The 25,001-nt window shown below is 49.1% G+C and overlaps 1 protein-coding gene across 1 annotated transcript; it reads left to right on the forward strand.

Annotated features, from left to right (window-relative positions):
* Positions 1–650: 650 nt before the first annotated feature.
* Positions 651–24,726, forward strand: LOC108928023 (uncharacterized). Its single transcript, XM_029256920.1, has 4 exons — positions 651–972; positions 20,615–20,680; positions 21,541–21,612; positions 23,696–24,726. Exons 1-4 carry the CDS (start codon positions 651–653, stop codon positions 24,043–24,045), a joined length of 810 nt encoding a protein of 269 aa, XP_029112753.1. The 3' UTR covers positions 24,046–24,726.
* The last annotated feature ends 275 nt before the right edge of the window (positions 24,727–25,001 follow it).

A 25,001-nucleotide genomic window follows, 5' to 3' on the forward strand; every position in this document is an offset into this window, starting at 1 on the left:
GGAACGTTCCTGAAGGTCCGTCAGTTCTCACCTGCGCTCAGGTACTCCGCCCCGGTGGGTTCCAAAAGGGGCCGATGAGGTTTGGCCTTTAACACTCAAGAAAAAAGTGCGTAATGTATATCCTGCAGCGTTAAATTTAGAGAAATTATTTTTACACATTTTTGTAGGTGACAGATAATGACTACATACAAACATAGGCAGATTTCTGGCAAATAAACACAAATTACAACATTAAATCCATTTATTCCACACAGTGATGCTGATGAATTTTTAAACACTGAAAAACGGTCTTTTTCAGCCAACCTGCAAAATCGTAAATGGTTAATATTCACTTTTTTTTACAGCCTAATTATTGGATCTGGACCTAAAACAGTTGGACAGCTTGACTATTAAAGATTTTTTTTTTTTTTTTTATTCATTATCAAATCAACTGTGAGAGCAACTAAATTGAAATGAGTCACATGAAACTTAAAACCTCTGAACTTCCATTGTTCCACCGAGGTTCTCATGCATAAATCCAGTGTGTAAGTCGCACAGATGCCGAAAAGTAAACAAGGACGGAGAGCCGCAGTTCCTGTAAGTTTCAGGTGCCGATTTATATCCGCACAGTAAATTATTCCGTTGTGAGGGTTCAGAGGGCGTTTTTATGGATGAGACTGAGGTCTTTGAGGACAGCACATGAACACTCACACACACACACACACACACACACGCTTTATGCGACTCTGCTCGGTCGCACAGCCCGTTTAGTGGCCTTCGCCGTGCGAGTTCCGAGACGGGCATCCTGGGTCAGCAGGGTTCGCCAGAACCCGAGTGCAACCCGGCGCGTCCGGCCTGCCGAGTCACGGTGCCGGAAACCCCATCTCCCCGGCTCCGCCCTGCAGCGAGCGAGCGCCTGCGAGGTTCGAGACCGCCGTGACTCAGCCGATCTCCCGGAGGACGACGGCGAGGAGCAACACGCTTCGGGCAAAGGTGTGCGACGTCTTACCTGCATCACTCTTTAACCTGTGTTCCACCCCCCCACCCCCCTCCCCCGAGCCCTCCGCCTTTACCCCGCCCTCCCCGCCGTGGGCCTTGCTGCCACGGCAGTTTTAATCCGCGGACACGAAACCAGATCTGCCGGCAGGAATTCGCGGAATCCGAATGCCCACAAATGACAGGCCTCCGCTGCCCTGTCAAACCACAGACTCTCCGTGTTTGTGTGCCGTGTGGGACATTTTTCCAGACATGTGCTTGCAGCCTCCTGACTCCGTGAGAGTGCTCTCGCTGAGAGCGGCTCGCGGGCCACCGGTAGGTGTCCTCATCTGCAAGACGAGACCGTTCCGGAGCTCACAGAGAGCCGAAAGGCACCGGGACGGTTTTTCTCAGAGGTCCGGAATCCTGCTTTAACCTCATTGTGAAGGACCAGTTCCCACGGTACCTGAGCAGTGGTACCGCACATCCTAATCTAATAAAGGGGATTCGGGGGACGGTCGGTGACAAACGCATACGAGCTTCATCATCGCTACGTCTGATTCATTTCGGGAGCAAATAGTATTTTTGCATGGAACTGCTTCCAAACAAGGCATTTTTCGTGTGTCCAGTACTTTCAGCACCCAAAAATGTTAATGATGTTAATGTGAGGTCTGTGTAAGATCATCATCATCAGAAGCTGTGATGACAGCACAGGAAATGACGTCCATAGAGACACCCATCTCAACCCACTTCCACCAGTGCCGCTTTGCCTGGCCTATTGGTCCTGCAGTTCTCGTATGTAATAGTGTGTGAGTGACAGAGAGTGTGTGTGTGTGTTCCACTGATTTGTGGATGAGTGACCCATTGTAAGTAGTGTATCTAGCAGTGTAAGTCACCATGGTAAATAAGGTGTGTGGGCTGCTAACACTACATAGAATCCATTGGAAGTCGCTTTGGACCAAAGTGTCCGCTAAAGAAATATATAAATGTAAATGTAACAAAACCCGTTTTTTTCCTGTGCATCACTCAGCAGGACACCTACTTTAATTGCAGCCCAGGAAATTCATGCAAAAGCATAATGAGAAAAATAACTCCCAAGTAAGCGGTATTTCCATTTATCAGACGTTTTTCTCCAAAGCAACATAATCCATATACAATTATTTACCCATTTGTACAGCTGGGCAATTTCTTTACTGGAGCGATTCAGGGTGAGCACCTTGCTCAAGGATACTACAGCAAGAGGTGGAATTTGAACCTGCAACCTTTGGATTCAAAGGCAGCAGCTCGAATCCCAACACCACCAGCTGTCCATACATATTTCCCACTGTAGATGTCTTTACTGTCTTATTTGACCTGAAACAGCCTCCGAGGCTGGATTATGTAATGCACTATAAAATGTACATAAATACATACATACAGATTAAAATGTCAGGTTTCACTTTGCTTTGCACATCAGAGGTACTTAGCCTACAACCCGAAACCACCGCTTTAATTATGATAATAAGTTTTGACCCGAATATCCTCTCCCTCCTTGCTTTTTTAAACACTTTTAAATATAGATCCCGAGGGGGTGAAACGGAAGGCCAGCCCATGTCACCTATTTCTGTTTGACATATGTTCAACTTGAGGTTTTACGGTGGTATTTGCTTGGCCGTGTCCGTGATCCGTCTTCACCAGTGCTCTCCATGAAACCCACCCACAACGAAGCAACCAAAGTTGTTTTACGCTCGGTGGGACTGCGAATACCTTACGAACTCTGAGGCGTCAGGAGAAACCTGAAACGGGGGAAGGAGTTGCTCGGAAAAAGGGAAAAAAAGAAACCTTCGGGATCTTTCTGAAGCTTGCTCACGACTAAAAGGAGAGATGCGTAGAGGTGTGAACCCTCCCAAGAGTTTTGCACCCCTCCGCACTGTTCTCAGTTGCCAGGTACACCATTATATCACGGAGGGAAAAAAATCTGGCTTATTTTACGGGAGCTAAAGCCAAAAGTTTCCCCGGTGCGGACCACACACGGTTAGGCGCTTCGGAAAGCGGGCCGCCCCACCTCTTTGCTGGGAAAGGACCGCGCTCTCCTCGTCGGTGTGACCGCACGCTCTTTTAAAGTGGAGGCGGACTCGAGAATCTCACTCGCCACTGTGCGCCGTCACCGAGTGCTCTAGACCTCCAGCCTGAGGTATACGGGCGGACGGAGGAGTTTTGGATCGACCGGAAGAAAGGAAGATCGGCTGAAACGTGGGTATCAGCAGCAGTAAATGAAATTCACAAGTGAATAACCATCCAGTTGCAGTCAGTTCATCAGCACATGCAGGATTCCTGCCCCGTAGACCTGCAATTACCTCATACTATAGCTGACGTGAGACGCCGAGGGAGCAACCAATATCGTCAGCTCGAAAATTTAACGGCCGCATAGGTTCAGCGTTCATAAAGCTGAACGTTAGAGACTTCGTTTGGCCGGTTGGCCTCCGACGGGCGTGAACTCCTACGTATAGAAAACTAACGCCGTGAGCTGCGCTAACATCTCTGGCCGGTCGTGGGGTCGAGGTCGCCGCACGGGTGGACGGAGGTGAAGGAGGGCAGGTTTTGCGAACAGAGAGGCTTTTTTACAATAGCAAACCAAACCGGGGACGTGGACTCTAAGGCATAACAGAGAAAGCAAAAAAGCAAATCAGGTAGCAAACCAACGAGAGGAAATCACCATATCGATACGCAAGCAGGGTCGGCTATCGGAAGGCTTCCCCCTATACTCTCTCCATCAGCTGCTCCCACATCCTGAGACCAGCTGCCTTAAATGATCCCCTTGACTGTCCTCTGACGATTAGCAGCTGGTCTTCAGACTTCCGGGGGGCCTACAAGGTGGCTGCCACACTGGTTCCTTCTCTGTACTCGTGTTTTTCTTGGATCTCTGACTTCTGTTTGGCTTTTGTTGGGCTTTTTGTTGTTGTTTCTTTAGTGTATGTTTTTTTTTTTGTATTTCTGTGCTGCTCACAATGCCACGCGTCAACAGTAGACTTTGTCGCCGCAGAATTACGTTGGCCGCATTATTCGCGGTCCTGTTGTCGCTTCACCAGATGCTTTATCCCACCGAAGGCTGTGGCTACAAATGCAACAGGGTTTTTATATGTGCAGGGGTACTGTGTAGGTCCCGAAGAGGCCACCTTAGCCTGGTGAAGGTCTGGTATTCCGGATGGCCTCGAACAGAGATGCCGCTGCTGCCGAGGAGCGACTTAAAAAGTCAGCGTGGTCGGAGGAGGGATGTTGGTACTGCGATGCCTGCAAAAAACGGGTGCTGCAATGCCAGGCGTATGACTTTTAGAATGAATCTGCAGCAAAGACATTGAGCTGACTGCAGTAGGTGCGCCTCCGTGGTTTTCTATGCGCCTCGATGTTTTGCGTGCCATTTCGATCGGTCGCATGGAAGCACTGTGATACGATCGACACTGCAGCTACCAGATTTTAGAAACAGAGCAGTCACCGTAGTGAACTGAAATTACCTGTCGTATTTATACACTCTTGCGGGTGTGGTATTCGCCTACTCCGGGCTTGCGGGTTGCTGTAGGTCTGCCGGTCCATCTGCTCATTTCTCTGTCCCTCTAGGACTGGCATGAGCAGGTATTATGGAGCTGTTCATCAAGCCCATCCAAGCCCCATGTCATGGCTCCATCTCTGGCCACCTCATACATATAAATAACACTCAGACAAATAATGTAGATGCAAGATCTAGGCAGGATTGGCCAAACCAAAGAACAACACCTAATGACTTATTTAGTGAACACGGAGGCGCCTAAGAGAGGTCAGACCACTGCACTCCTTTTTGGGAAGTGTTTCTAAAAATAATGTGGCGATTAACAATTTTTGATTTTCACAGAGGAACACTTACTGTCCTTACAACAAATGAAACTAAGTCTAGATGTTTCTGTCTCCTAAATGGAAAGTACTGGAAAGTAAAATGTAGACATGGATGAAGAATGGAATCATAGCAGAAGCCCAAGGTGACACAGGGGATGTGGTGTGCTTTTCAGTTTAAACTGGTCTTGCACTCAATTTCCAACCTTTTGCACAATCCATCTGGCCCCGTATGTGTCCGTGAGCGTACATATGCTGCAGGCCAAAAGTTTGAAGCTATATTTCCAGAGGTTTTAAAAGAAGAACCGCTGAGGATTCGTAATAACCGCAAACATCCCACCTTACGAAACTGATTACCAGGAGACCTCCTCTTCTTGAAGAAGCGCAGAATCCCCCTTTAGAAATGCAGCGCAAAGCCTTTTCAACCCTGACGCAACCATGCAGAGCTGGATTTTAAGCCATGTTCAAAGCTGAAGCCCAGAAGCTGTGTGGCACCAGGACTACCTGCTGCACCACCATGCTCTCCTAGCGGTTCATCTCGTCGTGGTGTTTGTCCCGATGACCCTTGCAAAAACAGCTGGGTGCTGAAGAGATAACAGGAGTGTAATTTGTGTAAAAGAACCGGCGAGGGGAAAAAAAAAAAAAACGAGAGATATTCAAACGCGGGTGCAGATAGTTATCCATGCAAAATCGAGGGCAGCTCATCCCTCACCTTAGAAGTCATTGTGCAAAATTGTCTCGAGCCATCGCGCTGAATGCTCAGATAAGACGCGTAGACGGGTGTGTCAGGTATGTGTAAAATGTGGAATGCTTTGATAAGGGAATGGGTTTACCGGGAGTAAAGAAACATTTCTTTGCATATTCGCCTTATAGCCCAGGATCTCTACACTACAAACCATAAATATGTGGGATTGTGTGCTTTGCGGAACTCTGCTGCTTTTTTCCATGGAAGCGATGAAAGGACACGAAAAGTTTGCGAATGACAGCACGGCCGTGTTTGCAGAGACCAAGTGCGGTGGCTGCACTGCTGCTGTGAGCGGCAATAAAAAAATCACGAGAGATTCTGAAAATCTTGATTGACCGAGCAAAGTGAAACGGCATCAAATATCGTACCGCACGAACGCAAACAGGTTGCTTTGAAAACGGCACTATATTCCATGCCGTAGAGGTATTCTTGGATCGTGAGGTTTCCTGCATATTTCATGACTTCATGTCCACATTTCCACAGATTCGTGTTTTTCCACCGGTATCTGCGTAATTCAGGGGTCGGACGGCAGATGCCGCTGCTGCAAAATGAGAACCCAACTAATTGACTCGTGTAATAAAACTTTGAATTAGCAAAATAATTGCTGCTGTGCAATAGATATATATTCAAAGAAAATTTACCCACCTTATCGTTCGATTATAGGAAGACTTCTGTGCCATTAGAGCTTTCGCTGAGCTGCGCAATGCAGACGTGTTTTTGACTTCTGCGAAACAGTAACACGCGTCCAGATGCAGGTCACGTGACTGAGGGTTGAAAAGTCATGGTGGGACAAATGGACACGGATGGACTGACCTCATGACCTCGGGGGGGTTCGGCTGGGTGACCGCATAATGCTGACTCACCTGAACAGTTCCCCTTCATGGGGGGTTCAGTCCCCAAACCTTGCAGAGGAAGCTGGTTGTTGTTTTATGCTGTAGGCACCGTCCCAGGACAAACAGGGCTGAAAAGGTATGGGACCGAGAACGGAACCCAGGCTTCTGGCTCCGGCGTGTGAACCAAAACTTCAGACCTTGGAGAAATATTAAACGTCGCCGACTAAATTCCGATCTCGCAGCGGCAGCGTTTCCGAAGGCGGCAAGCAGCTGTCTGTCCGTCGCCTTCATCCTGGGTGGTGCTGCAGGTGGACAGAAATCTGGGCGCGCTTGAGGTCGGCGTCCATCCCGTCGCTACACTGCTGCATTGTTCGAGGTGCAACCGAAGCAAACTCACATTAATAGATCTTGAGCTGTTTTTTCCAAGTCAATGTGTCTCCAATCAGCCTCCAGTCGGCGGGCAGCATCTCGCCACACCCGTGGTTTGGCAGCGCGGCGGGTCTTGGTCACCTTCCTGATATTTACGTGGCCTAAAAACAGGTAGCTTGCTTCAAAATGACCTTTAGTGAGGTTTAAGTAAACAGACGTCTGAGATCACAGGATGCAGACAAGGGAAGTGCTGCGGATCTGTCTGGGAGTAGCTTCTGGGGGGCTTCCCGGAGCCCGCTGTAAGCGAGGGGCCCTGACGGTCCCTCCGGAGACGAGTCAAGGGAAGGCGGGGCCCTGGGGGTGCGGAGCGCAGCTCAGCAGCGCAACCTGGTGAAAGTCCCTGGAGGGGAGCCAGCGGAGCAGACAAAGTGGGGCACGACCTGGCAGGAAGCCGCAGCAGCAGCCGCCGGGGACGCGACGCGTTACCCTTTTTGCCCGGACCTCTCCGTTTCACCGCTCATCGCCGCGAAAGAAAGATGAAGCATCAGCACTCTCCGGGTTCTCGACATCCACTGCAAAACCTGCGGTACCCTGCAGGGCATCGACGAACCTGGAGCAGCGCTAGCGCTCGCATCACTGTTTTCCTGAGTTATTTTCTCCGCTGACCCTGTTCCAGTGGGTAGGCGGTGAGCTTGCAGACAGGAGGCCGGAGAGACCATGAAAAGTCTTGAGGGCAGCGTGTTACGCTGTAAGAAATACATTATGTGGCAGTCGACAACATTGTCAAAATTGCATGCACAGCTCCTGCGGTGAGGGATAGAATGTTTTCTTGTGTGGCTTTTCACGTCGCTGGGCGACTTTTCCATCCCACTTCGTTCAGTCATCCAGAGGCCCGAGCGCAGCACAGCCGAAGGCGGCAGGACTTTTCGTGACCCCTTTCCCACGAAACCCAGAGAAGATTCGCTCGAAGTGAAACAAGTGCGCCAGGCTATATCGCGCTAATTGTTTACAGTAAATACATTTTCTTGTTTTACACGTATCCTGGGACTTTTTGCTCTTGCTAAGCCTTACATGCACAAGAACAAACTTGCTTCAGAATGCGCTGTTACCACTCCAGAGGCACCAAGGTAAATCCTCCTGAGACCAAGGTATTCATTTTTGTAAACTCTAGAGGATGTACTCGAGGCGCTACTGCACATAGATGAGCTTGTGGAGCAGTGGCAGGAGCTGGTGCTTTTAGACCCAAGGGTCGTAGGTTTGAGTCTCATGTCCAGCTCCGGTACTCCGGAGCAGGGGATTTACCCTAAAATCGTGCCACTAAAAACTTCCCAGCTCTCAAAATAATTATAAGTTGCTTTGGAGAAAAGGGGCAGCTAAATGAAGTAATGCAAGTGTCTCCCAAACCGTATGTGGCCGAATGCTAACATGTCTTACAGAGGACGTTGTGTGTTTATAAACATGAGCACATGTTTTGGGGTGGGGCTTGGACAACTTCCTAGGAATACGCAATATCCAGCACAGATGGCCCTCGGCTTATGACGCATGCAAGTAACAGAACCCCAACTTACAACGGCCATCTCGTCAACCTTATTGCATTTTTTTCAATTCTTGACTTTTGGAGAGGGGACGTGGTGGTGTGGCGGGTTCAGCTGGTGCCCGCTGGGGTTTAATCCCTGCCTGGGGCGCCTTGAGACGGACTAGTCCCACCCTGAGTGTGTTCACTCCCCCTCCGGCCTTGTGCCCTGTGTTGCCAGGTAAGGCTCCAGCTCGCCGCGACCCCCTCCGCACAAGCGGTTGTTGACGATGGATGGATGGATGGATGGATGGATGGATGGATGGAGATGACGCTCCATCAGCTGCACATTAACCTCAATGGGCCGCGCTGCTGCGTCATGAAGTCATGAAGATTCTGGTGGTGCAGAGAAGAAAAAGCAAAAGAAAACAGATTTTGAAATGAAAGCGAAACAAATATAGCAGCATGAAAAATAATTATAACCCTGTACTGTATTATTATTATTACTGAAATGAATGAAAAATACAAGAAAGACGCTTTATATAGCACAGGATTCGTGCATGTTAATTGTTTACATTTCCATATGGTACACATAATACAGCATAAACAGGATTGGCACTATCAGTGAGGTTGCTAGGGGAGTGTAGGGGCACAGTGGCTTGGACAGGGTCCTGCTCTCCAGGGGGTCTGGGGTTCGACTCCCACTTGGGGTGCCTTGTGAGGGTCTGGTGTCCTGTCCCGTGTGTGTCCCCTCCCCCTCCGGCCTCATGCCCTGCGTTGCTGGGTTAGGCTCCAGCTCCCCCCTAACCCTGCATGGGACAAGCAGTTTCAGACAATGTATGTATGTATGAGGTTGCTAGAAAGAAACACGCTGTTCTGAAGTACCATGCTGTAAATTCCTAATGGGACACACATGTATTTCATGCTTTCATACAACCGCTTGTTACTTACTGCTCTTCAAGGAGTCGCTCGACAAATAATTATACCAGTAAAATCCTGCACTCGCTGTGAGCGTTTACTTCTGTTGCCATGGAAACGTGACAGCGTTTCCCAGGCTGCGTTCTTCAGCTTCTGGTCGCTCTCTAGCCCGAGTGCTGACTTTCTCCAAGTTCTCCACGCGAAATGTCGAGGGCCGGCGCATCAAAGAGGCGCAGGGGAAGGCCGAGTCTTGATGTGGTTTTGGGAGCCCTGCGATCTGATACTCTTTAAAGGATTGCACCATAACAGCGATTAATCCACCCCCTGTCCTTTGTGCGAAAGCTTCATTGTGGGGTTCCCGGAGTGCCGGTGCAGGTCAGCTCCCCCACCCCGCCGCCCAAGCATCCCTGAACGCCCCACCACCTCGCCGTTCTTCGGAACCCCTTCATCTCGTGTGCTGAATGCGTGGCGTCGGGCCACTTCAAACACAGCGCTCGCAAGGCGCCCGGCCTCGGTCGCTCAGCGGCCCGGTCCCTTGGTGCCGAATGAGTCGGCCGTCTGCCCGCCCGTGACTCACTCCTCCCTGCACTTCGCCGACCCGGCCCAGGGACTTCACCTTCTCTTCTGCGCTTCGGGCACGGCGCCGCGCGTTGGTACGCGTTCGTGCCGCGTTCCCCCTCCCGCAACCCCCACCGGCTCTCTTCCCAGCTGTCTGACTGGAGGAATGGAGGTCAAGGGCAGCGAGAAGGAAGAAGAGCAGGGGAAACGTAAAAGAGGAAGGTATGTGCAGAATGACCCACGTGGCAAAGCAGTTCCCTCTGCGATACACCTAACCCTTATTAACGTCCATCGGTGTAATCATTGGCACGTACTTCGCTTCCGAGGTGTTGCACGTAACCTCGACGGAACCAGTTTTTCTGGAAACAAATGCGAGGTATGAAACAGGGATCAGCAATTGAAAAGGGCTAATAACGCAGTACTGTGTGCCGGTACCTTGGAAAGGACCTGGTGCAAACGAATGCTTCTAGAGCAAAAAAAACTGCATTTTACCCAGTGCCGTGCAGCACTAATATAATTTCATCCGCTGGCGACATTTGTAGAGCTTCATCTCTCTGATATTAACTGCTTGTCCAAGTCAGGGTCCTGCTGGTGCAGCACCTATCCCAGGAGCACGGGGTGCACTACTAAGTAGGGTACAAGCTAGATGGGGCATCCGTCTATTGCGGGGCTCTGCAGATCTGCACTTCCAAAGCAAGACTTCACTGAAAAGAAAAAGTGTGTGACTGTGAACTGAGAAGGTGAAGGATGTCAGAAGAAATAGTTTTCATTTTTTAAGAATTGTGGCAAAGCCCCAAGTTTGGCTGCGCTTTGCATCCTGGGTGTGTGTGCGTGTCTGTCTGTGTGTGCGCGTGTGGGTGCGTGTTGTGCAAAAACGATAACTGGTGCACCAGAAGAGCACGAACCTGACCTGCTTTGCGACGGGCGCCACGTCGAGCCGTGTTTTCTGTTAAATTACGCTACGAGAATTATAATCTATTTCCAAACGAAAAACGTAAATGCAAACACTAAATATAAATTTTAAATCTCAAATCTAAATTGTCTAGGTATATGTCAGATTTTTAGATTGACTTGTAAATCCTATCTTTTGTATTATGTATTGAATTTATTCCTTGAGCATTTCCACTTAGCTGTGGCTGAAAACACATTTGTTTTTAATAGTGCACCTTCAATCACAGGCTCTCATTAATTTGTTAAATGTTTATGCCATATTTACCTTCAGATGACAAAGGTCCTGCAGGTGTGCGGTCTGTTGTCTTTCTCACGTATATGGGGAAATAAATATAAAAGCAATAGTTCTAGCTCAGGGAGAGTGTGGTGGCACAGTGGCGCAGTGGGCTTGGTTGGGTCCTGCTCTCTGAGGGGTCTGGGGTTCGAGTCCCGCTTGGGACAAGCAGCTTCAGCAAATTTGTGTGTGTGGTTCTAGATCAACCCAGAAAAAAGTCCCATCTAGTTTATACACAGACATTTTCTGAACCACTCATCCTATATAGGGTCATGGGGAACAAGAGCCTACCCGGCAACACAGGGCAGAAGGCCAGAGGGGGAGGGGACACACCCAGGACAGGATGCCAGTCCATCGCAAGGAACCCCCCGCAGGACTCGAACCCCAGACCCACTGCACCACCGCGCCCCCTGACCAGCTAGTTTATAAAGAAAAAGAAATTTGATAATGAAGCACTGACCTCCCTGCTTTCCGCTCGTTCGATCCCGAGTGAGATGCGCGCTGACTTGGTGTTTCCTCGCGCCGCCCTTTTGTCACTCTGAAACGGTTTTGTGTTGTGCGTGACGGAACACGGGTTCTTGGGGAAGGCTAGTTCGAGGAAATTAGCTGTTCATTATCTGTCGCTAATATGTCAATAGTGCAGCAGAAATCTGGGTCAGACTGCCCTGTGACTGAAGTGAGAGATCAGGTGCAAAAGGGGCAGTATGAGGAAGTAAGTTTAAAGCACATGAAGAATTCAAAGCAGTCTGACAACCTGTCAAAGATTTGCATGCGATGCTAAAAAACAAACACATAAGACAAACCAAAAATTTAAAAAACAATAACAATAATAATAAGAAGAAGGATGATGATGATGATGATGATGATGATGATGAAAAAGATAAGGATAAGAATGATGATGATGTTTATAAGGATGAGGACGTTGATGATGAAATGCAGACCATAATTTGGGAAGAAATCAACGGCATTGCACCGCATACAGTGTTGCTCTTACAATGTCACCAAGAGCACTTTTCTATCTTCGGCGTTCCTCCACTCCGTCCATCGAATTGTTTGCTCTTCGCGACGTCGAGCCTCCTCGCGTGCGTCTCTCGCGACGTTAAACCCGCGCTTGCGCGTCGTCGACAGCGCGCCCTCAATAAATCGCGTTCCCACGCTCGCTCCGGAAGCGGACGGTGCTGACAGATGCCAGAAGGGAGAGCCGAGCGTATTCCGGGGACGGCGGCGGCGAGCTCGGCCCTGCCCGCCCCCGACATCGAGCCCGAGACAGGAAAGGCGATCGCCACGGGGCCGCTACGCTGCGGTCGAGGGTTCGAGCCTCGGCTCTCCATCTCCGTGGGAGCCGGAGCCGCGCCTCCGGACGCCGGAGAACCTGCCCGTTCCCTCCTTCCGAGTCGCACCCTGAGCGTTAAGCCTTTCGGCACCTGCCCGGCTCAGCCCCCCCACGTCCCGCGCGGCTTGCCGGCGCTCGGAGGCCGCACGCTCGACATCTGTATCTACCGGGAACCTCAAAGGCATAAAAATAAGAAAAACATCACGTTCACCTTATCGTTACTGCAAGCCAGCGACAAAATTCTTCGTTTATTCATGCGCGGAGGAAACCTATTGGGGTATCGTGTTTCGGTCTAAGAGTGTCAACCAGCGGTTTCGCTATGACTGCAGTTAAAAACATGCAAAGGCCTACTGCCTCTCGAGCGATTGCTTTCTGCGCTCGCTGGGTAAACGTTTAAACGTCGTGTTGGCTTTCGAAAGCATGATGTATGACTTGGCGTCGATCCTCCCGTTGCCGAGGCCGGTTTCGATGCCGCAATATACAACGCGGTCTATTTGTATCTCGGCATAAGAACATAAACACATGTTATTACCCATGCATTTTGTGGTGCGCATACAATATCGAGAATATAAATGTGCTTTGTTCTTTCTCCTCTCTAATACATTTGCTGTTGCTGTTTACCTTTGTTCAAAATATTCCTCTTTATTCCTCGATCTATCCTTTAATTTCCACCTTTTCTCTTCTAAGCAGTTGCGGTCGCTTCAGACACGCTGTGCCCTCCACGGCGGCCTTAAGGAGATCCGACTATTTATGCAATAAGGCTTGAGTTTCAAGGAAGCGGCTGAATACTTCTGAAGGGAATGTCCCTTTCGTAGATTATTTACAGAAACAAAGGCGCACGGATCAACTCCCGAAAGCTTGCTTGACGTAGTATGCCAAACGGCACGACTTCTCCAGTGAAAGTCTGCCAGCTGGATTCGTGGCCCTAAGTGTTAATAGCAAGCAAGCCATTTGAAATATAATAACCTCCCATTAGAGCATTTGCCGGGTAACCTGGAAGCTGGCACGCTCTCGGCCCACCTCTGAGCAGGAAAATAAGGTTAATAAAAATAAAAGCTGCTGTTTCAGCTTGACCTGCACCTGGTCCCTTTATTTAGGATAGCGGTCGAGACACAGAGCACCAGGTTAGAGCAGGGGATGAAGAGCTGCTGCTGGATTACTGGAGCTAAAATCACCCCGCGGGGGATGAGAAAGGATTCGGCTGAAGAGAACCGAGCAGGGCAGCATCTGTTGGCTGGAGCCGCGACCTTGCAATCTGAAGGTTCCCGGAATGAGTCTCGCTCCTGCCGCTGTATCCTTGACCCTGGATCTTAAGTACCCTAGTGCAGTAGTGCAGACCTCAGCTGGTCCCTTCACAGTGTTCTCTGTAGTGGTGCAGCAAGAGCATTGTGGGTGGGGATGTTAACTTGCAGCTGAAGGCTCCAGGGTTGAAACCCACCTCCTGCTGTTGTAAGCAAGGTACTAACCCTGAATGGGTGCAGAAAACATTGCCTAGCTGTAGATTTTTTAATCCTCCCCAAAAAGCACCTCAGTGCAGAAACCTAATATTGTAAATCACTGTCAACCACTGAGACAAACGCATCGGTTAAATGTCTGTCTGAACCGCTTGTCCCATACGGGGTCACAGGGAACCGGAGCCTAACCCGGCAACACAGGGCGTAAGGCTGGAGGGGGAGGGGACGCACCCAGGACGGGACACCGGTCCATCGCAAGGCACCCCAAGCGGGATTCGAACCCCAGGCCCGCTGGAGAGCAGGACCCGGAGCAACCCACTGCGCCCCTCTTCAGTTAAATGTAATAATAATAATAATAACGATAATAATAATGTAAAATCATTGTGAACTTGCTTACAAGTATAACATTGTGTTCTCATTGACAAAGGCATTGCCTAAATAAACAAACATAACAGAGAACATAAGGTGCTCTCCACAGCAACATATTTTCACTTTTATTCTTCTTGACATATTTGCAGTTATGAAATGCACCTATCCAAAGTGACTGACATATTAAAAGGGAACATGGATAAGCACAACTGACAGAATAAGGGTTAAAGCTGCTGCCTTTGACTTGGAAGGTTGCAGGTTCAAATCCCCCTTCCAGCTGTAGTATCCTTGCGCAAGTTTCCAGGAAATCGGGCATCTGAACAATCAATGTGCTTTTGGAGAGATGTGTTATCTCACTGAATCAATGTTAATATAAGAACACGGAGGGATCCGGTAAAGACTATGAACTGAGGCCTTGTGCCACACGCTGTAATCAATGTGACAAATGCGGTAAAGGGACTAAACGCACTTCATGTAACGATCTTATTAATGTGTGTGAATCCATATGCATGTCTTCGCTCTGTTAATTTGAGCTGAAGGTCTGAACTCCCGGCGGAGAGAAGAAGAGTCCCGGCGTGGGGACTCTCACCTAGATACCACAGCGGAACCCGTGACATATCGGTTCTGGGAGCTTAAATTAAAGGCCACACTGTCTAATCAAACAGACCAGGAATGTAATTGCATAGGAAGTGCAGAGCAAAGCGGAATTCGCTCTAAACCGCACAGCGTGCCAGTAATACCAGGCCTCCTCAAGCCTTCTGAGACACCTGTTCGCAGGAGTCCGGGAAGGGGCTTAAGTTCGGGGGGGCATCACCGGCGTGACTCACCGCCGCGCTGCGCAGAGCCGCGTCACTGGACTCTGACGGGAGGCTCCTCCTCACAATCGCGCCATTGTTTCCCGTCTCCCAGATGAAAGCCCTCCGAGATTGCCGTGCGATGATTTTAGCTTCCACCCACCATGGGAGCGCTTCCTATTGCCATGGAAACCGTGTGGGGGGGAAAAAAAAATAGCCTTCTTCAAAAACGCACAACAGCCTGAGCGGCGCAGGCTCTAAGTTCAGCGATTGCTAATTTTTTCCATGGCTTTGCTGCATACAATTCAGATTTGATGGTCGTAACTGTTTCTGACGGATGGTTAGTGGCCATTTCCGTAGTGTTTCGCACCTAATCAATAACACTCGTCACACGCCGTACACCAGTGATTTGGCCAGAATGCAGGGAAAGCAACGGACGGCCGCATTTGGTCTTTAGAATAACAAACGATAGCGTGCGCACCCCGCTTATCCCACAGATAATGAGTGTCTCCGCCAAGTAACCATGGAGTAAACATGATCATTTACAGCAAGCGGGCCTGCTTTGTCAAAATAAAATGAGATGCCAAATGCATAAATATAAACACGGTGGTACACAGATGGAATTGTCCACCTCAATTTTTTGCAAGTTAAGAAGTCTGCATGTTTGGATTGTTAGGGTATCGTTTTGTTTGGACTTTGTTTGGCAAAAAAGAAATTAGAAAAGCCTTTTGAAAATCTTGAAATAAAATGTCTGAACGCATGAAAAAGGTCGTTGATTTCTGTGGTAAGGTACTGTATGAAAAGAAGGGTATTTTACAGCAATCAGGTCAATCATTTGAGGCCCTTCAAGGTATTAAAACCCTTTGCCTTCAGTTCGAGGTCATGGCACGGTGATGTAGCAAGTAGCACTGTTGTCTCACAGCGTGTGGGTGGTGCTTGAGGATAGGGGTTCGATTCTCAGTCTGTGTGGAGTTTGCATGTTCTGTCCGTGTGGGTTTTCTCCGGGTGCTCTGGTTTCCTCCCACACTCCAAAGACATGCTGTTCAGGTCCCCCCATAGTGAGAGAGTGTGTGTTCCAGTGATGCATGGATGAGTGAGCCAGTGTAAGTAATGTATCTAGCAGTGTAAGTCACCACGGTGAATAGGGTGTGTGGGCTGATAACACTACACAGAGTTCATTGGAAGTTGCTTTGGAGAAAAGCATCTGCTAAATAACTGTCATGCTGTTTCGACCTCTTTACTTCACATTGTCATTTACTGTGGTGTCTGAGTTAAGTGAAGTTAAGTTTGCCTAAAACTACCGACTCATCCCATAACTTTTCGTGCAGGAACAGCTTGACATCATTCAGCTCACCCGCTTTCAGCTGAGCGCTTAATTAGGCTTCTGCCGATCCAGAGCCAAACCCAGGAATCCCAGGATGTAAGGTGAGGAGATGCTGGACTGAGGTGCTCATCCATCATATTCACACTCGCACGCTCGCACACGTACTTTCTCTCTCTGAAAGGGCGTTACGCTTCAGAGCCAACGGTTCACCTGAGCAGCACGCCGTGCCGTCGGAATTTCGGGCCTGGAGCGATGCCTTGACAAACGCGAGGAGGTCACGAAAACTCCACGCGTTCTCAGCCGAGGCCAAACTCAAATCCCCGAACCGTGAGCCGTCGACGCAATCGGCGGCTTCCACGCCAACCGCATCCTTTCACCTGATACTCGCGCAAGTCGCACAGCCCGAACGTGCAAATTCTTCGCTGTCAGATTTATGAGCCGCCCGCTAAAATATGTCCCACAGCTGCTCTAAAGTTCCGAAGCCTCCGCTTCCCAAGTCCGACAGCAGCCTGGCGGTGACCGAATGAACGCGCGAGCGACCGAGAGACTTCTCGGAGGAACATGGAGCATTTACCAACAATGGCCCACGCAAAATACGCAATTTGACTAAGACGGGCAAACTCCTCGTTTCAGCTTATAATTTGAGCCTCGTCTTTGAAGAGTGATTATTGGTGTCTGGCAGGGCAGCCCACCTCGTCTTGCAAAATTTGTTTCCACGAATTAATCACGCTTTGAGAGCAATCGTGGTGGGCGTGTGTTTACAAAGATTGTCGCTGTTGGTCCCTTTGAGAGACGCCGACATCAAAACGACGGACCGCCCGGAGAGGGGAGGCGGGAAGCCGGTGCCGTTGCCGATGTGATCTGGGATCAGTTTTGGGATGAATCATTCGCGGTGGGCGCCGCTGAGTGTCATCGGCGTGCGACAGCCAGATGAAGGGCGCCGCGGCAACCTGACACACACGTCGACCGGTTGGAAGTAAGCGCTTAATTACACGTCTGGGTCTTACCCATCGCTTCCCCTTTCATTCGGGGATCATTGCGGACCAAGGCAGAGTTAGCCACTATAGAGGTTTCCTTTTCAAGAAAGACAAACTAATCAAGACGCCACATATTTACTCTTCTCAAAACAGCCCATGCTGAGTCCTGCACCTACCGAAGAGCAAGATGCTCTTCTCCTCTCGGCTAAGGCCGGGATATTCGTCTGAGTGTGAACGAAAAAGGTAGGGTGCAGGAGAGAGCGTGGGGGTAGCTTGAAAGTGTGTGGAGTCAGAGGTCGCAGGTTCGAATCCCACCTCTTGCTGTAGTACCCTTGATCAAGGTACTTACCCTGAGTTGCTCCAATAAAAATGACCCACTTGTACCAACCAACCCAAGTCAACAACTTTGATTCTTGATGAGTTGGAGCCTATCCTGGAGGAACAGGGTGCAAGGCTGAGGAGGGAAGAGGAAACCCCTCGGGGGGGACGCCAGTCCATTGCAGGGCACCCCAAGCAAGACTTGAACCACGGACCCACCACACAGTGGGCACTGGCCAAACCCACTGTGCCACCGCACCCCCTGCCCACTTTCATTAATAGGGTAATAATTGTAGGTAGCTTAACACTGCCGGTCACTGGACATAACGAAATTAGCAAATATTATTTTGCTGGGGGGGGCACACAGATAACTCTGAACACCTGTACTGATATTTATTTAACAGTGTCCTCACTGGGTTGTGCTGAAAACGGGAAACTTCCCAACTAAGGTTTTGTTAGCTTTTTTTGAAGATTACATCTCCTGCATCTAGAGAGCACATTGTCCCTCAACGTTGACAGGAAAGAACAAGAAAGAGCCCCAGTGTTTAGGCTCGTTTTTTTCAATCGTAACCCACCGCACCCTCTGCCACATGTTCACGTCGGAACTGTGGAGGGATGAAAAGGAAAAAGCTGCTTTCTTTGATGGCCAGAGGAGGCGAAGAGCAGGTGGACCAGACCACAAGTCCAGCGGATCCAATCATCACATCCTGAGCCGTCGCTGGTTCCCAGGGCTTCAAAGTCAACAGAGTTCATGCGCTGAGCTTGTACCCTGAGCCAAGACCCAAGTTACAGAGCGATCGGGACGTCAGCTTGACTGACTGAGTCTTTCCTGTTAGGTCACTTAATATCCCCATGCCTCTGTTTTGTTTGCCCTCAGCTGAGATTAATCAGGACAGAGGGCAGGAAGGCATAATTTGCATTTCCGATGCTAATCGTTTCATAACATTCTGCTTCCTGTGTCTTCCGCTCGGCAGCGCGACACGCCCTCTCTTTGCCAACATTGAATTTTAGGATGGGAACAAAAACCGCCTGTCGTTTTGACCGCATTATTGCCCTTCCCTTACAAGCCTTTTTCCGGACTACAGAGATTAAGCGCCCACCCTGGATATCTACAAAGACTGCTCTTTATTTCCCAAGGGGTAGTGGAAAGACATAGTTTATTTCACACCGTCCTTAAACATTTATATTTATTTATTTATTTAGCAGATACTTTTCTCCAAAGCAACTTCCAATGAACTCTATGTGGTGTTATCAGCCCACACACATTATTCACCGCGGTGACTTACACTGCTAGATACACTCCTTACACTGGGTCACTCATCCACACATCAGCGGAACACACTCTCTCTCTCAGTCACTCACACACTATGGATGAATCTGAATAGCATGCCTTTGGACTGTGGGAGGAAACCAGAGCACCCAGAGAAAAGCCATGCGGACACACAGACTAAGTGGGGATCAAACCCACGCTCTCTCGCACCACCCAAGTGCTATGAGACAGCAGCGCTGCTCGCCGTGCCACCATGCTGCCCAGTTATTATGCAATTAAACAAACATTTACACATTTATCGTGTACTTAAACAATCAGGGGAGAAGTGAGTCCGACAGAGGTGAGTTCTGAGACCCTTCGTAAATGTAGAGAGAGATTCAGCAGTTCTGAGTGAGAGAGGGAGGTCGTTCCACCACATCAGAGCCAGAACCGAAAACCTCAGTGTTTTTTATTTTGGACCTTCTGTGTTTGGGACCACCAAGCGGGCAGAGGTGGAGGAGCGCAGCAGTCTGGCTGGGGTGTAGCGAGCGATAGGGTCTTGTAGGTATCGGGAAATAGTTTTTGACCAGGAATCCGAGTCACAGAAGGACATGAGTCCTGGATGCGGGGACTGTGCATTAACCAGAACAAATTCCTGTTATCAGAAGTATAAGCCCTGCCCGAAATTAGATCAGCTCGGCTGCCCCAAGGGAAGACCCCGGTGTTACCTCACTCGTAGTGAGAGGGGGTTTCCTTTGGGTGGTTCCCCACGAATTAGGTCATCGCATTGCTCGAATCACTGAAACATCCCTGGGGGAAATGACAAAACGTAAACACAGCAACAAACTGCAAAGAAACACCCCGCAAATCTGGACACGGTTAGCATTTTGTCAACAAGTTGTGCTTCGCCACTTATTTGCAGCGCTGCTGGATTTGTACCTTGCAACTGTTTTCCAGAACTGGTTGAACCGGTTACGCATTCACAAGACAGCCAACATATATGGCACGGAAAAATTCTTTATTTAATTTGGTTCAGTTATCTGAAATCTATTATCTGAATAGTTTTCGTTTGCAGAACGTCGTGTTTTTTTAATTCAAGATTTATTCTGAAGATTTGGCAGAGGAGTTTTCAGATGATCCCTAAGAACTTAACGCAAGCCAGACGAACTGATTTTTGTGCAGAAGCATAAAATCCAACAATACCGAGGCGTCATTCATTCGGTCCCATGTCAGCGGATCTCCCCTCCATCCCATCTCCATCTCTGCTTCCTGTTTATGATGTTCTACATAGCAGCACCGTCAGCTGATCCATCCTCTACCCCAAGGGGGTCAACAAAGTGTCTCCAGAAGGAAGGTACCACGCAATCCCTCCAGCGCACTTCTGCAAAGTGAGAGGTGCCAACAAACATTTCATTTGGCTTTATATCACAACATCCTAAACATATGTCAGTGACTGAATTATGATTGTGGTTTTTAACAGAGTTCGACTGTTCGTTTCTCTTGGCCACTTTCAAAGGGGACATTTAAGGACAACTCAAGGCCTTGATGCGAACCAGGGAAAGCACGCCACTTTCAGAGCAGTGACAGCGTCTCTTTTCTTCTCCCCACCACAGCGGAATCGTTGTGTTTCCGTGGGAAACGGGGGCCTCCGCCAATCGTGCATCTGAGCTGCATGCCTTTGCTGCCGGCTCTCCAATACCGCAACGCACACACACCCTTTGGTCCACGCCGTCGGGAGACCTTCGTCTATCCCCATGAGAGCCGACGGCCGAGAGGGCAGGAACACCAGGGACCAGCTCTTCCGTGTGTATTCCAGCTGCTCTCTGTTTCCATTTCAGGCCACCCGGCTGCTGTGAGATGTTCCACTGAGCGGTTCCTGAAAGCGGAGACCCAGACGAGACAGGGTAAGTATGATGGATGAGGTAAGTCATTACGACATCTGACCCCAGAAGCACACCAGTAGCGTTCGTGTTTTGTCCCGTATCCCATAGACTTTGCGATCCTGCTCGGAAATCCTTAACCTTCATAAAATGAAAGTCACAGAGTCAAATGAAGTTATTAACACAATTTGTCCTGCGAAGCAGTTCGCGATGTTCTTTATTCCTTGTAGTCTGAGGATTGCAAATCATAAGCTGCTGCAGCTTCTTTCATGTGTGGTCTTCACAACATACATATAGATCACAAGAGAGTCCAACTTTGAACATGATTCCATTACTTCACTTTTTACCTCTAGGTAGATCATCAGGGACAAGGAACGTTTATGTGCAAATAGAGCCCTGACTTCATGCGTGGGCTGACATATATCTTAGCCAACGGATACAATAACGGATCGTGCGCCCGCTATGGAACCAACATGTACCTCATGCGTTCCGTGTGTCGTAAACAGATTTCTTGACCAGGACACGGAAAGTTCGGTCCGGAAGTTCAGGAATTCAGCTGTGTATGTCGCAGTTATTGCCATGTGGGTGAAAGGTTGTAACCAGCCAGGTTTTGCAGCAGATACCACAAAGAGCCTCCAACCCCGGAGGGACAAAGTTCCTCGTGAAAAAATGTGTGTCCTTTGCTCCGCATCTGTCCTTGTTGCACGTGCTCTAGAGAGAAGCTGGGGAATCTCGCGTCCTTCATGACCCTCTCATTACGACATGCCTTCTTCTACCTCTTGTTTTCCGCTTTCTCAACCATTGGGTTGGCCCAGCACCAGCCTCAAGTCAGTCCATGTTGGAGACAAGGATAATGATGTTTGTTTTCCCCCCTCATCTGGCAGGAGCACAAAACCAGGGCCCTCACTGGGGACACGTCAAGCGTATCCTTGAAGGGCTCGAGCTAACTCCAACAGGTCAGTGCTTCCCACAAACCCGAACCAGCCAAAACCAGCCGCTGAACCCTTAGCTCTGGCCTCTCGTGGGTGAACCTAGACATGACAGATGCTGGGCAATGACAGAAACCCCTTGACCCCGGAGAACCAGAAAGGACTAGTCCTGATTGAAGGCTGGTGCTCCCATGGCTTCAGTCAGCGAACTAGGAACTCCAAGACTAAGCCTTGTGGATTTGGTGCTGCATGCAACAGCAGATGTTGTGGTGACCAGGAAACCATGCGGGGGCTAGGCTCAGTGACTCGTAATCCCGCTCTCATACCGTTATCGGAAACCAAGAGCCTTTAACAGGGAAACCTGTCGGAGGAACATTATTACTACACTGCAAGCTTTATGCTTTTAAAGTCTTACTATTTTAAATTCTCTATTTTTTATCAGTTCCTGTTACTTCACGTCTTCTTTGCAACGATCATCACCATACATAGTCAGGCTCGTTCTCACGGCCCGTCCATCCATCATGAAACCGACCTTCGGGTCACGCTACAGGCGGCTGAGTTCCCCCCTTTCTTTGAGCGACCATTTCAGCGAAGAACGACACACCTGTACCCGAGGTCGCCGAAGTTAATCCACTGTAGCCTTTGACTCTAGCTAATTTATTCAGAAGTATTTGAAAATCAATAGCAAGCTCTAGAGCGCTGAATATATTTAGTAGTGGGTCAGCGGTCCATCTCATAACAGCCTCCGAAATCACAAAAAGAGCTCATACCCTGACCTGATTTCATACCAAATATAAAAACAAACCTTTTCCAAAGCGTACAGGGCACATTGCCTGAATTAGAGTAAAAAATAATACAAACAGCTACAATGAACCAAAAATAGAGGTCAGCGTGGTTTTCCGAAAGCACGCCGTAAAATAAACTCGGTGGCTTTATTTAGCTGCGGTGCTGGACAATGCCCTGACCGTGCTGTGGTCTTCTGTCTCAGTAATAGCCTCGGTCACTGCAGTGCAGCTCCAGCGGTGCACGGTCCACCCCGAACGGACACTTTCGAAAGCCAATCTTGCACCCCGCTCAAAAGTTGGTACGAGAAGGCTGCGGTCGGCTTCCGAAGGAGCTCTCGGGAGACCGTCGGAGAAGGAGCTGTGAGCCTCCGACAATACGAAACCCAACACCGCTTGCCCTCCCGCTCCTCCTCGGGTCACATTCAGATCAATACAAAGACCTGCGCAAAGCAAACAAAGCATTGGGATTTCACAAAAGCTCGGCAGGAACTCTTCAATGTCTTCGCATTACGGCACGCCATAGATGCGTTTCATCAGGGGAGTTGATGTAATGTGTTTTTATGAAACGGCATAGGACATGCAGCTTGGCGTCGGGACGAGCGGACGGCTCGCAGCGATACAGGCTTTTGAAAAGCTCCTCTGCTGTTGTATTTTCCTATTGCCTCCTCTCTGAGATCATGCTGGTTTAGGGAGTTCTAATCTGCATAAACAGCTCGCCAAGGCAGACAAAGCTAACACACATTGGGTGGGGACTGCAGTGTTGTGTAAACAGGCCCCGATTCCAATCCATGGCATCATGAAGTAAAACCTGGTAAAAACAAACCTTAGTCTAATCGCGGAGATCTTGGGATTATCAGTCAGTGCGTTTTGATTTAAATATTAGAGTTCCCGCAGCTATGCCGATATTCACGTTCTAATAAAACTTTACTTCTACCGGGCTGAGATTTATAGGACGTTGATCCAAAACGTCTCTGGGTAAGGAGGGGAATTATTACTTACGTCTTCACCGCATTTGTTTTGAATAAATTCATCCCAATTCCAGATCCGACCAATAACGTCCATTCTCTGATCTAGGCTTGTTATGACTCAAGTGACAGCTGAAGTTGTTCAAATAAATCTCAATTTAAAATGGAAACTCTGCCTCTTCCATCTGGATTGCAAAACCAAGGTACCGCCTTTAGAAAAAAAAAAAAAAAAAAACAAGGACTTCATTAATGCCACTCCTGGAAAATTCTGTCATGTCTGTACAATCTGCCTACAGATTCCTGAGGTAATTATTATTTCAGCCGTGAGATTAATGTCTATTGATCCCCCCCCCGTTTCAGTTTTAGTGCAGGGCTCCCTCCAACGCGGCTCGATGTTGACAAGAAGCAGCGAGCTGAAGGGCTGCCAACGCTCTCTCGTAATCCTGCCAGTGCTGCTCCCGTCACCTGACACCTGTCTGCCGGGACTCAGAACTTCTACGGGAAGGTGCTGTCTGTCCAGTGGGCCCAAAGACCTCACAGTGTTCATCGTCCAGAACTTTCCATCGCCTCCCTTTGGGGTCCTCTCCCACGGCACATTTCCGGTCCTCTTCCAGGTTCTCCACGCACCCCTTCGCTCCGACCCAAGTGTTGGTCTCCGACGGGTGGTAACTGTTATAAGGTGTAACACAACATTAGGTGATGATCTATGATATATAATTACTTTGTAAACAATTACATTGGTCTTTCCAGTTTTGCACAGGAAAGAACACAAAATGCGCAAAGTTGTCTCGAACCCAGCCCAAGGATTAACTGGCTGCTCTGTCTGCCCGCACTCCATTCCTGAAAGACAAGAGAAATAATTTTAAGGGAAATAATGTCATCCATAAACAATTCAAATTTTTTCACACACATGGAACATCGCCAATCCATCCTTTTGAGCAAAATTATCTATGTACTGTATATACAGCGGGTACCGAAACAGGGACGGTGATGCACAGTCCCCGAAAAAATTAAGAGAAATTTAATAACATAAGGGTTGCCGCGGTAGTGTAGCAGTTACCGATGTTCCCTCACTGCTCTTGGGTTCTGGGTTCAGTCTCGATTCAAATCCAGCTCACTTTGTGTGGAGTTGGCGTGTTCGCACCGAGCTCCCGCGGCTTTCCTCCCACAGTCCGCAGACGTCGGTTTCAGGTGAGCTGGCGACTCTAAAATTGCTCATCGCGAATGAACGGGTGTGTGCGGTTGTGGTGTGACGCCGGTGCATCCTGCCTCGTGCCCTAGACTTCCAGTATAGGCGCTGGTCCTACGACCTTGCATTAAAACACGCTGTTGATGAAAACGTGGGGTATAATTTTGCTTGAAAGTAATTGAACCCGAGGGGGGCACGGTGGCGCGGTGGGTTGGACCGGGTCCTGCTCTCCGGTGAGTCTGAGGTTCGAGTCCTGCTTGGGGTGCCTTGTGATGGACTGGCGTCCCATCCTGGGTGTATCCCCTCCCCCTCCGGCCTTACGCCCTGAGTTGCCGGGTAGGCTCTGGTTCCCCGCGACCCCGTATGGGACGAGCGGTTCAGAAAGCGTGTGTGTAATTGAACCTCATAGGGATGCTCATTATTCTTGTAAAATTTAAATCTTAAACTTATAACATGAATAAATGACTGTGATTTACA

Source organism: Scleropages formosus, chromosome 12 (genome assembly GCF_900964775.1).
Source record: "Scleropages formosus chromosome 12, fSclFor1.1, whole genome shotgun sequence".
NCBI classification, from domain to species: Eukaryota; Metazoa; Chordata; class Actinopteri; order Osteoglossiformes; family Osteoglossidae; genus Scleropages; species Scleropages formosus.